The sequence below is a fragment of the Xiphophorus couchianus genome, chromosome 1 (genome assembly GCF_001444195.1).
Source record: "Xiphophorus couchianus chromosome 1, X_couchianus-1.0, whole genome shotgun sequence".
NCBI lineage: Eukaryota > Metazoa > Chordata > Actinopteri > Cyprinodontiformes > Poeciliidae > Xiphophorus > Xiphophorus couchianus.
In genome coordinates this window covers 12887600-12905670 of record NC_040228.1, presented here as the reverse complement: position 1 = coordinate 12905670, position 18071 = coordinate 12887600, and the positions used below count along the sequence as shown (strand labels likewise).

The following is an 18071-nucleotide window of genomic DNA, read 5'->3' as shown; positions in this document are numbered from 1 at the left end:
GTTATGTTGTCTTCTCTGCTAATAAGCCCACAGCAGAACAGAGAGAAGCATTTGTATTCATTAACTCTAAAATCCAATAAAACACCTTAGACTGAAAGGACTTGTCTTCAGGGCAACGTCAAAGAACATGAAACAGCAGTCTCATATTCCCAAAGCTCTGGTCACACAGATCAGACGGACTTATATAATCTTCTTTATTTAAAAACAAAGTCGCTTATGCAAGAAATATGAAACAGTCTTTTGTTTGATTTGTTGTGAGTTACTCTAAATGTTCGTTACTTTCATTAGAGATGAAGCACAAAAATATTTTTTTGCTTCTGTGGCATTGTAAATCAGAGATTTTAAATAAATAAATAGATGTTGGGATATACTAGACAGCATAAAACATTAGAGAATCAGCCTGTTGACATTGTAAAGCTACTGTAGGTCTGCTAGCATGTCGGCCTTCTCAGGTTTCAGCAGGACATGCATCAGACTGCAAACTTTCCAGATCCAATCTGATGGTTTGGTACGCAGAGGGAAGCAGGTGACTGATTTCTGACTGATTTCTGAAATCAGAAGTCAGACTGATTCTAACAGAAATCAGTCCAAGCATAATGTGTTTTTCTGGTTTTAAATTGTGTATTCTTCACGTTTTGCTCATGTAAGAGGTTAGTTACATCATCACAAAGAGCTTTATGTTGCTTTATCAGGCTGTGAAGTGAAATTATAGTCAGAATTCAGTCACTTACTGGTCCTGATGCTGACTAAGCAAATGTTTGTCTATCCATCCATCTATCACTCACTCATTCACTCACTCACTCACTCTCTCTCTCTCGCTCCCTCTCGAAATTTGAGCCTGAAAAAAAGTGCCTTTTGCCATTTGATTTGCACATGTTGGTGGTAGTGCATCCTCCTCTCAGCATGATCAGAGGCGCCTCCATCGGCTAACCCCATCCCTCCCTGCCCAGCTCTCCCACCGCTCCCTCTCCCAGCTGCATCGGCCCGTAAGCCAATCAATGGCAGGGCTTTCAGGGCCGGCGGAGGCCCCGGCGCACGGAGGGGGATCAATAAGTTATTAGCACCATTCTGTCAGCTGTAATGTGGAGATTGATCGGGGGGCTGTGGCTGCGGCCCACCCTACGTCCCCACCTGTCACACCCCCGCCCCGCTGCTCCCCGGCTCCTCGCGGTCCACTCTTCTGCTCTCCCTCCTCCCCGGCCTGATAAAGATGACAGATTAACAGAGTAAGAGAGGAATTAAGGAGTCTGGCTGTCTGCACTGTCAACAAGCTCTATGGGATGGAGAGAAGGAAGGAGGGCGACTGACGTTTGAAGGAGAGGAGGAAACGGGGAAAAAAAGGAGGGGGATTTGCTCCTTTAGCCCTTAGATTTGCCCTGTCACATGAAAGTTAAAACGCCTTTTCCTCCTTTCCTGATCAAACTGTTCTTCACCAAGTGAATATAGAGGAACTCAAATACCCCACTGAAACAAAAGTTAAAGCATGCCTTGAAAAGTTACCATTTAGACTGTTATTACTAGTAAGATAATGGTCTTGGGCTAAATAATTTGCGGATTTCAATGGTGAAAATTACAGGTTTGAAGCTGAAACAGAGCTCCTCACTCTACAACCAGTAATTTCTCTGTAAAATTTAGGAAACGGGAAAAAGGCAGAGAGTTGGAAACTTAACTCTAAGCAGTGTCGTTGGGGGTAAAATGGTTTGTATAGTTGCTTGCAAAGCTCTCGGTTTGGCATTAAAAGGGAGCACCGGTGCTCTAAGAAGCCCCATTTAATTGGCTTTAAAAGCTTTCCGCCCTCAAATCTCTGGCCCTCGGGCGCTTCTCAGGAGACGCACCGTCTTGAGTGAGGTCGGCTCAAGAGACGCCTCGACTTTTGTGTGTTTGATCATGAGAGGCTCTGGGTGTGGATGTGAGTGTGTCTGTTTGGAAGAAGAGGTTTAACTAATGGAGACTCTCTGATACGATACATGGAGACCATCAGCGAATTTATATTTTTTTATTTATTTTTTTTCTCTGTTCGTGAATGGACCAGTGAACACAAAAGTGGTATATTGTTTGAAAATGTAAAAAAAAAGAAACTTGAGAGATCATAAAAGTAGATTACAGAGAAATAAAAGGGTTGTCACATGCATTAAGTGAGTGTATATATGGTTTTGTACATTAGAGCTCTTTAATATTTTTACCTGCATCTCTTTTGGATGTTATAAGGACTGAATCTCCTTAAGACCTGAGAAGAAACATCAAACAGTGGGTCATTAATGAACCACCTTTTTTCTCCTTTTCTTTCTGAATAATTTCCTTCGCCTTCCACAGTAACAAAATCCAAAGATTCCCAGCTTAGTCTTTTCCCCTTTTTTGTGTGTCTTTTTGCACTCATGATGTTTGAACGATCACTCTTTGTTGAGTGTTCAATGGGTGATGTCTCACCAAGTCAGCATTTTTATTAGTATTTTATTCTGAAAGAAAACAGAAAAGTACAATAAGACCACAAATACATTATGTTGTGTAGCTGTGAAGCAGCAGAAAATTACAAGTTGATATAAGCTCAGCAAAAGATGTCAAGGATTGTCATTTGAAAATGTGTTTTTCTGCAATGTGACTAGATAGAGCTGCGCTGCTGTTCTTGTGTTACTGATTTTAACATAATTTAACTAATATTTTATATCTTTATTGTGTATTTGACTTCTGTTTCAAAAGGGACTGTGACACGTAAATATTTATCTTTATTAAGTTTATTAAGTCCGTTCACTTTTTTGGCATGTCCAAATTTTCTGTGACGTTTCCAGCAGAACATAGAAATGCAATGAATATCTAACGTAGACGGCAGTGCAAAGTTGTTTGCGTAAGTGCTATGAAAATATATCGCACACTGCCTTATCAGTGTTAATTTCATGCTGCGCTAGACTGACACTCTGTCTGCAATGATGAAGATTTACTCATCTTCAAATCGGTGACATACCAGGGAATTTTCATCTATTTTCTTACAATGTTCATCTAATTTTGCTCCAGGGTATCCAGTCTGTGCATAAAGTGTTGAACTTTCCCTTTGGTCAAGTGACCACTGCACTTGACTACTGTCCTTACACAGTAGTGTTTTGTTAATGTTGCACCTTTTTTTATTCCAATATGCTTGTATGTTACAAAGCAGTGTTGCAACACAAACTTGATAAATGCAATAGGACTTGACGCATCACAAAATGGACTCTATTTTTTCACGCTTAAACCAACATTAAAAACATTTTGCATGCACCAACAGGATGAGAGACAGTTTATAGCAGCTTAAGTTCCCAATCAATATCATCCAGACAAACACATACGGCAATCAAAGACTTGGATATACCTCATTAAGCAGCTTTGATTTTTTTTTTTTTTTTAAAGTGAGATGTTACATACTTGCATATAAATAACTCTAATGATAAAATATAAAATGTGCTTTGGTAATTTCCTACATAGGTACAAAAAGTGTGAGAGAAAACTGCATGAAGACATTTCAGTGTTCAAAGCTCATACAAAAGTAGCGGCAGTCCAGAAATTACAGTATGTCTTTAGTGTTTATAATATGGATGGGAGTTTAGCTACATTGTTTATGAGGAAGTTTGATGCTTGTTATTTCTTTACATGTTTGTTTTCTGCACTGATGCATTTTGAAGAACATTAAATGAAAAACCAGTAAAGGAGCTTTAGATATTATGTGTATAACATTAAACATTAACCATCTTCTAAATCTGTGTGTAGGGTTAAAAAATATCAAAATGGTCCACCATTTTCACTAAAGGGAAAATATGTGTTGTTTACAACGTTTCTTAGGCCAGTTCAGAGAATTTGAAAACCGCAGGCACAATAAATCTTTCACGCCCCAGTTAGACTTTTTGATTTAAACCCAGGTGGATAAACTCAATCTTCATCAAGATATAAATTAACTTACTTTAAGATGGTTATATTTCAAAAGTCGCCACTGAGAGCAAAGTGGCACCAAACTAAAATTCCTTGATGCAAATTCAGCAAATAGAGTTGTTTGTGATTCTAATTCTGAATATTTAAATGCATAAGCACCACTTATTATGAATTAACTTGAAAATAAATGCTTCAACCTGTATTTAAAACAACAAATTTCAAGATGGCTACTAGACACGGCTAACGAAGTTCTTCTTACTCAAAGACAGACGACTCTGTCAGCCAACGTGGTCCGTAAATATCAAACTGAGCCGGCTTCGGCTTTGCGACAAAAATATGTTGTTTGTAATTTTTTTTTTCGTTTTTGTAACTCCGTTTTTTATTTTTATATTTGCATGCTGTTTGCACATGCTGTGCAAATGATGAAAAATTGCTTTGTAGAGAAGGAGCGAGCGAGAGGAATCATTCTCCTCGAGGGTGGAAAAACCACCCCCCACCTCCTCCGCCCCTCCATCCCTAAAAATATGCATCGAGAGGTGAGAAAGAGGAGAAGCAGTTGCTGTCGTGGCTTGGCTGCGTTTGTGCAGGAAGAAACAGAATAGTTGGGAGGGAAAAAAAGAAGAAGAAAAAAAAAACGAGAGGTGCACCAGAAATATAGAAGACCGAGGGAGCAGTGACAAACGGCTCTTTCCTTCCTGCCGGCGCTGAGCGCAGTGTGCTCTGCATCCCCTCCCTCCGCTGATTAGGCCCATATTGATTTGAGGCGTGTTTGCGGGGGGGAGATGAGGAGGATGGGGCGGGAAGGAAGAGAGGAAGATGAGAGAGGAGGAGACGGCGGTGGGGAGGCTCTGTAATTGTACACTAGATGCTCCTCTTTGGTGGCAGGGGGGGACAACAGAGAGGAAGAAGCGAGTGTTTAATGGGAGGAGAGACGAAGAGCTCCTGATGGGAGCAGGGCTCCGACACGTCCGGATGGGAGAAGAGGGAGACTGACGCAGACGGAGAAATGAGCATTCATCACGGGAGAGTAAGGGAGGCAGTGTAAAAATACATGATTTGGCCATAATGTCACCTGTCAAAAACTTCAGAGGGAGAAAAGAGAGACGATGCAGCACACTTTAGTTAGGCCAGAGACTTTTGCTCCAACATCTGGAGAGAGACGAGGAGGAGAGGGTAGCTCTGATAGCAGTTCAGTTTATAGATTTTGGGGGAAATCGCAGGAAAACGGAGCCCTTGCACCCGCCTCAAACAGAGCAGCACACATGTGAATTAGCTGGAGAGATCTGTCATCCCGAGCGGTGCAGGCTTCCTCCTCATCACTGACAGAACAGGCACTTCTCCAGCTGCCCGTGGCTTTGCTTCACCTCCTTCATTTCTCTTTCTTTCCAACCATCACTTTCTCCTTTGCATTTCCACAGCAGCAGCCATGTATGCAGGTACACAGCAGAGCACAGTCTCAGCATCGAGACCGCGCTTTTGTCTTTTTGTTTCTGACTTCTCCTCCTGTCTTTCATTCGCAGACGACCTCCTGGGCAAAAGGAGAAGCTTCTCTCCCAACAGCAGCAGCGATTGTCCCTCTGATAGCAAGAAGTCACGCAGTGTCTCTCCAAAAGGTAAGATTCATATGTCATAACAACAAAGGTAAATGGACCCCTTTTGGTGTAACATACAAGTTTAATGTCAGAACAAAATAGCAAAATGAAGGAAAAACAAAATTGAAAAGTGTCAAATATAAATAAATCTAGAAGAACTATCAAGACAAGAGTCATAAGTTACACAGAGGAAGTTTATTGTTTGATTTTTCTTCCTATTAAAAAAGGAAGGCCACTTTATATGAAAAGCAACATGTAAAACGTGATCAGTATTTCATCAACTCCACTAATCATAGATTTTGTAAAACTCTGACCCCTGACAATATAAGATCAGTGTAATTTTCATTAAAAAACTATTAATTACAGCTAAATACTTACTTTGTCTATTACTTATTTTTAAATGAAAGTAATAATATTATAGGATAGTAAATTTTCTTTCCTCAAAAACAGTTTAAAGTCAATAAGTTATTCATCTCCACGTCTAAATGTGGAACAGAAACATTTCTTACTGTATATTTTATTTACTCCTCTACAAGATAAATTAAAGTTTCCTTACTTTATACTTTTGTTAAGCATTATAACAAATGTGAAGACTTTTATTTCTTACATTTTGAAATAAAGAGCAGAGGTTTCCAACCAAATATTTTAGAGAAAAAGCTCTAATGTATGTTTTTATTGTTTATTCAGTGTAACTATTTAAGATACTTAAGAAGACTTTTGTCAATTACACTAGAAACAGAGGTGATGTCACACTGTGTGAGAGAGCAGTTACCACTCTGCAGTTAAACAGGATTTTACTATTATTTCAAAACAATATTATGATGGTTGACACTTTAATTTCTTTAGCACCTTATATCAGTCCACAGTAACAAATTACCAAACACTCCTCCCTGCTATAAATGGCTAAAACCACAGCTTTGCTCCAACAGATGAATCCTTCCTGCAATCTGCTGAAAGTAGTTCACTTTCTAACAGCTTTGTTCTCTTTTTGTTCTTCTTCTGGCCTCCACCTTATTGATACTGAGAACAACTAATTGAGTCTTTGTCTGATTCCAGCCACCCTCTTATTTCTTGGTCCTCTGTTTTTTTCCTTCTTAATCTTCTCCAAGTCAGTGAACGTTGATGTGAGGTTGCACTTGCAGTTTAATTTTCAGCATTTTGAATATTCTTAAAAAGATTTTTTTGCCTCTGAAGATTTCAATAAGTAACTTTTTTTTGGAGTGTTGAACCCCTGAAACTAATGTAACTTTTTAAAATACCACTCAGCCTGGAACTTCCCACCGAAGACAATCGAGCTGCTTTATGGTGCCATGTTTTGGTGCTGGTTTAAAATAGCTCAGCAGTAACAACCGTCTCACCTGGGTTAAACTACAGCCCGTCTGTAGGTCTGCAGTCCCACCGCTGCACTCTATTATTCATATTCCCTCCTGGTGTAGTGTGAAACTAGCCGCCCGGCGTGGGGCCATGGCAGCCGCTGAGCGCCGTCCCTGTTCACTTGAGGAAGAACTCTCAGTTGATGCATTATACAGCAGCTCGCCACACAGTCAGTCCTATCAGACAAGCACCCCACAAAACCCTCTCTGATGGTTTTTGTGCAAGATGAAATCTGCTGAAGGCACATGTAGGAGGACTTTGAGGTCCTATTGGGTCCTCCTTCTGACCTCTGCCCACTGGGTGACCTGTGACCGGCTGCAGTCCTGCCTGGAGCCTCTTCCACTTCCTCTGTAGGAAGAGGCTCTCATTCCTGGCCATTATAGTCTTACTCGGACACAAGGCAGCTTCTAAAAGATGCATAGGGTTAGTTATTGGCTGAGAGGCAGCCTGTTTGCATAGTGCTGTGTGTGTGGATTCAGTCCTAGCTTCCTGTTTTTAAGGCAAATAGGGCAGAATTTTATTTAGCATCTCAGAGTGTGTAAAATATCCTATATGTTCTCATTACATACAACATGGGGATAAAGTAGTACCTTTGCATGGTCAAGCTGCTGCGTCAAAGCCTTTAAAATACGATGCTGATGTTGTGTTTTAACCTTTAGCCCTGTTCACGCCCAAAGCCTGACGCTACACCTGTTTATGAGCTGGATTTGCCAGCTGCATGTACTGGCCCTGAAGTCTGGCGACAGACGCTATCTTTTGATGACTAATGCAGGTGAAGAAATAGACTAGAAGAGAGGGAAGGAAAGAGAGAGAGCAGCGTGTGGATGGAGCCACGCCGCTGTGTAAATGATGTCTGTTTTCCTTTCAGCTGCAAAGCCGGCACCCACCGCTGTGTTTAGAGAGAAGGAAAACTTTAGACAGGCTCAGACTAGTTTCACACACACACACATGCACGCAAACACATACACTTTAGGACCTTGGGTGGATTAGCGGGAGCTTGGCGGCGGAGACAGAGATGCTTGCGTGTTTTGCTTCCTCCCCTCAGCACCTCCACCTCCGCTCCTCAGCGCCACTCCTGCTCGCCTGCCCGGGGCCAGACTCAGGTTTCAATAAGGAGGAGGGTGGTAAAAATAACCCCAGCTTTCCCTCCGCTTCTCCCTCCTCCGCCTCATCTTCTGTCTCCTTCTTCTAACTCCTGAACCACCTCCCCTTGAGTCCCCCACCACCTTCGCCTTAGATCATGTTACTATTGACAGAAAGGGGGGAGGAGGGAGGTCAGAGAGTGAGAGATTAACCATGAGGGCTGACAGCTCTGTGGATATCATAGACAAAATCATTTACACTGCACCACTTTGATGCATTCACATACATTTTATTCTTATGTGTTTTATTTGTGCTTTCCTTATTTTGAATTGAAATCCTGGCATTGTGGATATGGAAAGTGCAGAGCTTACTGCAGAGAAACCGAGAGTTCACCATGGGGTCAGTCTCCGCTTATGACTCTGTGTATATAACTTAATATGAGGAGGTTTCCGGTCTGTCTTAGTGAACAATATATGGAGAAATTTCTTTCTTGTATCTGAAGAATGGTTCAATCTTAAAATAAATTCTAAAAGTACAAAGTTTCAGGCCTGTAAACATTTTTTTATGTATATAGTTTTGCTGTGTCTACTTTCAGACATTTAAGAACAGAACAAGTTTGACTTTGTCATTGAAATGCGTCTTTCTTTACAGCCAAAAATGGTGATACAATAGACACAGTCCAAGTTACAGGTGTCATGGTACTGCTAGGTTAGATAAAAATCCACAAATTATCCACTGTACGTTAAAAATGATGGAAAAAGTTCTGCAGCCTAGTTTTTAGCAACTTGTAGGGACTACATGCCCCTCCCTACATGTTGCTGTGCAATGCTGGTCACTTTAACCTTACAAGAAATAAGCAGAATGTTAACAAAACTATCAAGAAAATCTGCAAAGAATTGAGATGCACCAATCAAAGTTTTGAGATTTCTCTGTATCGTTCTAGTTTGGAATTATAAAATGAAAATTATGCTAGGATATGAGGACTTATCTCAATAAATTAAAAGGACAATACTACTTTAGTGAAAGCCTAAACCTGAAACATTGTAGGTTGCTAAGAAATGAAAGTTTTCCACTGAAGGGCATTTTCTTCCTTTCTTAAGATGAGTTCAGTGTGTTTTGAATTGTGCTCAGATGTTTTAATCACAATAAAAAAAGTTTATTTATCACCGGTTCATATTTAAAGCCATTTACTTGGATATAATTTCCATTTTATGACTCTCAGAATTATTATTTTTGGTTAAATAAATTTTAAAAAATGTACCGTACTAAGAACTAAACTCATTACAGTGTCTTGTCCTGGTTCTTTAATCCCACATGTACTTTCTGATGAAACTCAGTCGGTGAATACTCGCTCCTGTTTTTCAGAAAACTCCCAGAGTCCCATGGTGGAGGCAGGCGGCAGCCACGGCCACATGAGCACCGTGGAGCATTACAGGCGCATGATGTCAGCGCTCAGTGAGCAGGGATCCTTCGAGGAGCAGCAGCAACGCCTCTACCAGCTGGCGAGCAGCATGGGCCTTCCCGGCCACGGTCAGTCTTCGGGCCCAGGTTTTTGTGGTTGTCATCGTCCTCGCCATCACGTCCAACACCGCAGATACCGACATTTCCCAGAAACAGTATAGACTCACTTTTAGTCCTGCTTTCTTTACTTTGAAGTGAAACTCAAAACTTAATTGAGGTTCTACAGCAATTTCCAGTTCAGCTGCGACCAACCCGCTGAGGTGCAGTGCAGCTCTTTCACCTCTCTCTGCAGCGTTGCGTTCAGAGTCCTGCGGTACGCTCTGTTACTCTGCTGCCACGGTAAAACCCAGGCCCTCGGAGATGGCTGACATTTCTATTTGCGGTGCTTGCCCACCCAGCGTCAAAGTGTCACTCTGGGTGATTTCTGACCACCCTGGCTCTCTGCTGTTAACAACACCCACAAGCCCTCACATGCATCAGTGCCACGGCTGGTTCAGGGACTCTCATTGGCTGCCATCTGACTCCTCTTAAATCTCCCAACAACCAGAAAACCGCCAGCATTTCACAGATTTACTTGTGTCTACAGACAGAAAATATATTGGTTTAAGCCTGAAAATGGTGAAGTTGTTGGAGGAAAATAAACAGTTTTTTTTTTTACTTGTTTGGATTTTCACCTTCCCGTCATTACACGTCAACATTTTCCTTGAAATCCTCTAAACACCCAGCCGTCAGATTTAACAAGTTTTATAAAATGTTATCGCTCTGCATAAATTCAGTTGCTTTTTTCCCAAATTGTTGTCAATCTACTTTAATTTTTATTTAATTAGTACTGATTCTTAATTGCTGGCTGCAGATCTAGAGGGGAAGGCCTGTAAATGCTTTAATTGCCTTTTCCCTGTGTCGTAGAGGATTTACTGGGAAAATGCGTCACATTATGAGGGTTTTATGGCTTGGTCTAATCGCTGGCTTCCTTTCCCAGAAGCCTTGACAGTTTTCATCCAGGCCCTCTGGGGCTTCCCTGCGTTAGCTTCCATAGTGTACTGTAGAAGTACAGATAGTTTTTAAACATTATCTTTTGTCCTGCAAGCATTAATTTCTCTTTTAAAAAATAGGTTTTTCTTGAACTGTTGAAATTTTGTCACAATAAAACTACAGACTTCAGTCTGTTGGGGTTTTATGCGATCTACCACCACAAAGAAGTGCATAATTGTGAAGATAAATTAAAATAGTTTACAAGTAGAAATGCAAAATTTGTGGCTTTCATTCGTGTTGAGTCTTTACTTTAATACCCCCATATAAAACCCGTTGCAATCAGTTCAGAAGTCACTTGATTAGTAAATAAAGTTGACCTGAGTGTAATTTAATCTCGGTATAAATGCAACCGTTCCATAAAAACCTCAGAGGTTTGTTGGCGAACATTAGAAAAACGTAGCTCTACAACAGATCGACTCCAGAGGCTGAATACAAATGCCGTGAGTTTTTTTGTTTTTTCAGATTCTTATTTGTAAAAAAAAAAAGTTTCAAAACCATCAGTCATTTTCCTCCCACTTCACAGTCATGAAGTGGGAGGAAAGTGTTGCGTTTGCTGCTTAAAATTCCAATACAACACAATGACGTTTGTGGTTTTGACGTGACAAGAAGGGGAAAAGTTACAAAGTATCAATGCTTTCGATAGGAACTGTACGACTGCGAGTTTGAGGATACGTTCTCGGTAAAAACGTCTGCACAGTGAAACGCAGTCTGCGTCCTCACATCCTGTCACACCCTGGAGGAGCCCTAGGCGGCACACTGGGCGACTTCCTCAAGATACCTGAAGACGGTTTATTAGTTTATTTACGAGACACGTTATTAGACTTCCTCTTCTCTAATTAACAGGTGGAGCTTGATAAGGAACCGACACTGTTAGACAGACGATGGGACAGCCGGAGAGATGGATGTTTTGTCTCTCAAGAGGTTGACATGAATCGTCCCGCCGAGCCCTCCTTGACATTGACCTGGTCTCAAATAAGACCCCAGCGACCCCTTCCTCCCAACTCCCCCTGGGCCCCTCGTGTCTCCTATACATCTCCCTCTCCAGCACCCCTTCCCCTCCGCCTCTTCCACCTCCTCTTCCTTACTGCCAACTCTCCCTTTAGCCTTGGTCCCCGCAGAGCATCCTTTCATGTGTTTGAAGTGTAGGGCACAGAAAATGAAAGTGTGTGTGCGCGCGAAAGAGGCGGGGGTGAAGAGGATCTCTGTGTGTGCATGTGTCTGGTTGTGTATGTGTGTAGGTGCAAGGTGTTGTTTGAGAAGCTCTCTTTGGACCTGATGGGCAAAAGAAGAGAAGGAGGGAGGATTGGGGGGGTAGCCGGGTTGTAGAAATGGCCAGGAGGGCTTTCCCTCCCTCTTCACATGATGAAAGGAGGTTAAGGGAGAGGGAAAGTAAAATGAGAGGTGGGGGTAGAGATCCAGATGAAAGTGAGAGGAGGGGTTGGATGTTTTGTCTCCTGCTGTTCGGCCCGACTCAAAACGCGAAGCATCTTTAGCATTGTCCAAAAAATGTAGAGAAAACTCAAGCAGGCGATTGGTCAAAGGACAAAGACATGCGGCGTTGCGGATTCACCACGTCTTTACAGCAGCCCAGGCTTAGACGCCTGGCAGAATGCCCTCCTATGGAAAAGATACTTGAATTTTCTGGTGCATGCAGAGTTTTAGCGGATGGATTTTGGCTTTTGTCGACCTGCCAATCCACAAAATTCATCACCGATCCAGCCAAGCTGCATCGGCGAGGCATTAGTCTTTATTCTCGCGCTGAGGAAAACCCGGCTTAACTACGGGGATTTACAACTTCAGGGATGATTATGGCGAGAAAAATGGGATGGTACAAAAACTGGGACTGCTTTCTGAAGTAACTTAATGGAACGAAAGGGGCCAGTTAGTGTTTGTGTTTTGTCAATTAGGACTTTAATTTGTAATGAGAGGGACACTCGTGTGATCCAGCAGCTGCAACACGAGACCAGAGTTTTAGTAGGAAAATGAAGCATCTGAGTACCTTCTCTGTGGACACAAACACAGACAGACTCGCAGAAGGGCAGCGCCTTGGGTGACCCTGCTACTCTCTGCTCACATAAAAGAGAAATAAAGGGAGAGAGGGAGGGAAAAAATATGGACCTGTTGCTTTGGTGAGGTTTTACAAGGATACACAGGATAAATATAGATGTTAATAACAGCAGAATCCAAAGAAATAAAGACAGTCACCACTTCACAGTTAACAGTTTTTACATGTTTTAATTGTGTTGCTTAGTATTTTAGTGTTTTTGCCTCGTTTCTAGTGCAAATATTGTGGTATGCTTGAAATAAGGAAAAACTAACTTTTCTACAAGATATAAGAGTTTGTTTTAAGTCAATAATAAATGGACCTTGGTTAAAAGTGCTATTCCCTTCGGCAGATCTTTTCACTGGTACCATGGAAAAAAAGTTTTGTTTTCCATATTTTTGTATTTGTTTTGAGAAGAGAATCTTTTGCAGTGTAGATGTAAGTGATCACTTCTATCACCTTTTCCTGTTGAATTTAAATCATGCCTTTTGCATTAGCAGTGGCGGATCTTGCATAATAGGTTCCCTGAATAATTGCCGTCCATGTTTCTGCCTCCACACACCAAACACACTCCCACCCTGCCAACAAAGTCCAATCCAATGCTGTTCACTGTGTAACTTATTAGAAACATAAGAACATAACCAAAAATACTGATCTCACTATAACTGATTAGGAGTTATAATGAGTTATAAGTGGGGATTGATAAGTTGTATGCTGCTTTTCAAAGTTGGAACTGAAGTTTCATGAATCTCGAACTGTGTTTTTTAAATATTCTGTGTTCACTGATGAAGAGTTATCTAGTTGATGTCTGACCAGTTTAGACATGCAAAATATTGAAATAGAGGTAAACAAGAGCTAAGTTCTTAAAGAAACATTTAAATACTGATTTAATTTAGCACCAGAAAATAGCTATTAATAAGATTCACATTCTCTCTGATTAGACTTTAAATTAGGACTTACAAATAAGGAATAGTAATTACAGTAGACTGCCGATATTTGCACATACAAAGTCTGTGAACACATGTGATCCCGTCTAATAACACTTATAGTAGCCTAACTTAATTGTTCAACCACATACTTTACATTAATATGTATTAATAAGCACGGTGCAGTAGTGTGGTCTTAGCTCTACCGCAGTTATATTCTTCCTTTTCCTGTTTTTGGGGTCCAAAAAATAACTTCCAAGGAGAATGAATGACACTCCTGGATTGGCTGCTTTGCAAGTGTCAGCCATTAGGATGTCAAGTAGCATTGCGGCGAAGCATTTCAGCTTCCCAAGCTGTTTTTTCCTTTTTAATATTTTAGATATACCTTCTGAAAATAATCTGTGAATAATTTGGAGTCACGTTCCACAAAATAATCTGCAAGTTGGTGAATCTGTGAATAGGCGGCGGTCCACTGTAATGGTGTAATTATTTCTTTGTTTTACTTTGTACACATTTTCCAGACTTTGAACCTGAACAAGTCAGCATATTGTACTGGCTGTGCCTAAAGTGAGAGAGGTGGATGAGCAGAAAAGCTAAATAACTTTCATTCCTTTGAAGACCATCTACAGCAATAGAAAGCAAGTCTGAGATGCAGCATCTGAGTTGATGCATCATCCTGATTAGCTGCTGTAAAAAAAAAAAGAACAGTTCTCAGCAGATGGCTCCATGTTGCTGCTAAAATAACAATTAGGTCTGGCAAACAGCTAGGCTTGGTATTTTACATAGCGTATGAAAGGAGTCTAAAGATCCAAACCAAATTAAAATTAGCACAGGGCTTTCTTTTTTACATAGAGAAACAATGTATAGCACACAACCATATAGAAGTGGGGTTATCAAAACCAGGCCTCGAGGGCCGGTGTACTGCAACTTTTAGAGGAGGCAATTCAGCCATTTGACTCACTCAGGTGTGTTGAATAACAGATAAAACTTGGCCAACACTGGCCTTCTAGGTCTGGATTTGAGGACTCCTTGGACTCTATTTCATCAAAACTTACATTAATTGCACATGTTACCAATTCACATTTAAATCGTGGATGCTTCAATTATTTTTATGTACTACTGAATTTAAAGGAAAATAACACAGAAATCTGTTTTTGCTAAATACTGTATTTGCTAAAACGCATATTTTCAGTTTTACTCATATTTTCCTTTCATCCGTGAGTTTGGGGTTTCGAGCAGCAGCATCCAACACCTAAAGTTAGGTGACGGGATATGGTCGGGATGCCTTGGGGTCTGCAGCATTGATTCCTTTTAAAATCAGTTGCTTGGGAGGATGTAGTAAAGGTCCCATAATAAAAATTGCTAAAGCATCCCTTGAACAGAGCCAGCCATGCAAAGTAATTGGTGAGACGGGATTGTGACCACAGAGAACTCAGAGGTCACCTGTTCCTCTCTGTCACAAGCGCACAACAGCCCGACTGTGTGTTTTTGTGTGTGCGCTCTGGGGCTTCACTTCCCTCTCATCCTTCTCTTATCTTTCACAACCCACCTCTACCCCACCACTTCCCCACAGACACACACACGCACGCACACACACCCACACACTCTTGTCTGCCGCCAGCCGAGTCCCCTGTGGCCCGGCGCAGCAAACAGATCGATACACCGGAGCTAGGCCGCATTAATATCTGTCGCTTCACCCCCCTCCCACCACCGCCCCGGCGCCCACTCAGCTGCTTCAGTACACACACGCACACACAAAACACACAGTCGGGCACGCACTAGCAGGCACCTAAATCACGCAGACACACAAAAACACACATCACACCCGTACCGGCGGCGGAAATGGCCCCTAGCTCCCAAGGGATCCGTCTAATTAAAAAAGGGTGGTGGAGGGTCGGAGGGGTGTGCGTGCGTGGGTGTGTATGTGTGTGTGTTGGGGGGGAGGGAGGTGGATAGATTGAGGCAGGGAGTGAGAGGGAGGAGAGAAAGAGCCGGATGGATTTTTCTCTCATTAGAAGCCATGTCTCCTGGTGTGGCCTGGCCTGGCTGATAATGATGAGTCCTCTTCTCCTGCGAGGGAGAGAGGGAGAGAGAGAGAGCGAGGCCGAGGGAGCGAAGAGGTGGAATGAGGCGAGCGTTTGAGGGCAGGAGGTGGAGGTGGAGGGATGGAGGAAGGGGGGCATGATGATGGCGGCGGCGCCGGCAGGGGTGGGGAGGAATAAAAACATTGTGTGCTTTTTTTTTGTGTGTTATTTGTTCAAAACAGAATCTGGTCTCCGGTTTTCATAGTGTTGATCTGCTGATGCCAATTTTGAACATATTCTGATTTCACTTTAAGGACTATAATATGAGAAGATATAAAGCAGCATGTTAAATATTTTTAGAATCTTACTATTTTGAGGTTCATCAGTTATTTACCATAGGATCAGAAGCGAAGTCACACTGTGTGTGTTTGTAGGAAAGCAGTGGCTGTTAAATAGCATTTAGATCCATGTTTTGCTATTTTAAAACAGAGATGAAATGATTAGCTTCTTTTATTAGCGCCTAGCAGGGTTACTGCTGTTAACATTACTAAAACAGTCATTTCTGTGTGTTACCTGCTAGCGTCTCCACCATGTTTCATCGCTAATACTGATGACTCAAAAGCATAAAACAGAGAAACTTTGCTGAACTCCATTTAGCCTTCCTGTTACCTGATGAAAGTCTTGCTCTCTCTCAATCTCTTGTAATGAATCCAAGACATGTCTTAGCATGTTGTAGAAACCTTTACTTTAATGTAACACACTAATAGTTTAAAAAAAGAACATTACTTGTGGTTTATTTTTTTAATTGGCTAGCTTTGAGTTGTCTTTACTCAGTAAGAACTTTCACACCAAAAGCTGTTGTATGGTGTGTTTACTGACTGGAAAAAAATATGGTATTTTTGAGCCCAGTCACCAGTAAGGGATAATCAGTTCAGTAACCAGATGATTTTCTTTTTTCTCATCTATTCTTAGTATCATTTAAAAATATTTATGTTGAATTAGTAGTTTTTACAGGTAAAAAAGGCTTTCATTCATTGCCCTTTAGTCTCCCAGTAAACCAATATTCAGGCACAGCCAGTTAGTAGATGAGGAATTGGTCAGGTTTTAGCAGCCTAAAACTATAAATCCATCCCGATCGTTATCATGTCGACTCACTGATTTCTGTGCTTCTCCTGTTTCTGCAGACATTCTGCGGGCTCGTCAGGAGGCGCTGGCTGCGGCAGTCAGGAATCCGGCAGCCTTAGAGGCCCACCTGCCCTCAGCGGGTAGCTCTTCATCATCCAGCCAGAGACGTAAGCAGGGCCTGCCGCAGCACCGCGACGCGCATTACACCGACAGGTAAAAAACCCGCTACGTCACGAACAGCTGTAGCCCTTCCCTGCTTATAATACAAGAAATTATAAAAGAATAAATAAATAAATAAGCACCGCCTCATCCTCAGGTGGACAGTGCGGAAGAGCTGAAAGGGTTAAACACCTGTCAGTTTTCATCAACGCACTATTTGCAGTTTTTTCTTTTTATTCTGTCTTGCTTTTCGAGAAAGATTTAATCTTATGTTGGGCTTTTTCATTGCACACACACATATATATATATATATATATATATATATATATATATATATATATATATATATATATATATATATATATTCAGTAACATCTCAGCTATACCGCTGTGAAGTTGCACGCCTGCTCTTCCTCCCTCTTCCTCTCCCTCCCCCCCAGCGTTGGCCCCTACGCCTCCCAAACAAAGCCAGGGGCAGCGGGAGTGGGCGGGTAATTGCTTGTCGATTATTTATGTGGCACGGGAGAGGCGGGGGATCGATAATGGGCCGGCGGTGCGGCAGCAGGGGGTGTGTGTATCTTTATGTGTGCTTGCGTGTGTGTGTGAGAGAGCGAGGCAGAGAGAAAGATTGGTGAGGGGTAGGAGGGGGAAATGAGCAGGAAGCAGATCGGCCAGGCGCTGTGTGGTGCAGCTCTGGGAGACGGTGGGGGTGTATATATTTTTGTGTGCTAGAGTGAGGAGGGGGTAGCTTAGTGCTTGCGCATGTTTGTTTGTTCCATTTTTTGAGCCGGCGGTCTGATGCGCGCTCATCTATGCGTACTAAATCTGGGTTTGTTTGTGTGAATATGTCTACTAATTTGCGTGCGTGTGCGTGAGTGTGAGGCCAGTGGTGCAGTGTGAACGTAGTCGGTGAGCCGCGCCTGTTCTCTGACAGAACACTGAGTAATTAGCCACACAGGACTGGGGAGAGTTACCCAGGCCTCACCGTCCGTCCATCCATTACTGTCCAAACCCATCCTCACATCTCGCTGTGAGCTCTCTTTAACCCCATCCCTCTTAATACGTGCTTTGCAGTAAATTAAAAAAAGATTGATGAATGAGGAACATGCTGATGATCACTTCAGCTGGGTGTTCGGCATGTATGTAATCATCTGCTTACTGGCCGTGTGATGGCAGGACAAGGCGAGGCTAAACTGTCTTGACTCTTGACATTAGTTAGCCTCTTGGTTTATGCTTCAGCTTCTATTTGCTTGTGTTGGTATAGAAGTTATTCTTATAAAATCAAACTCTAGGTGTTGTAAAATCAGGTTGTGAAAACGTTTTAAATGAAGAAAAAGCAAGCTTCCACGCAAACACA

The 18071-nt window shown here is 42.0% G+C and overlaps 1 protein-coding gene across 3 annotated transcripts in view; it reads left to right on the top strand.

The window, feature by feature from the left end:
* The window catches only part of samd11 (sterile alpha motif domain containing 11), a 64609-nt gene that overhangs the window by 32478 nt on the left and 14060 nt on the right, over nucleotides 1-18071 (top strand). For all 3 annotated transcript variants that reach the window (XM_028039593.1, XM_028039520.1, XM_028039668.1), the window contains exons 5-7: nucleotides 5415-5507; nucleotides 9309-9473; nucleotides 16615-16768. In XM_028039593.1, the coding sequence (XP_027895394.1) occupies nucleotides 5415-5507; nucleotides 9309-9473; nucleotides 16615-16768 (412 nt within the window). The remainder of the gene's footprint in view (nucleotides 1-5414; nucleotides 5508-9308; nucleotides 9474-16614; nucleotides 16769-18071) is intronic.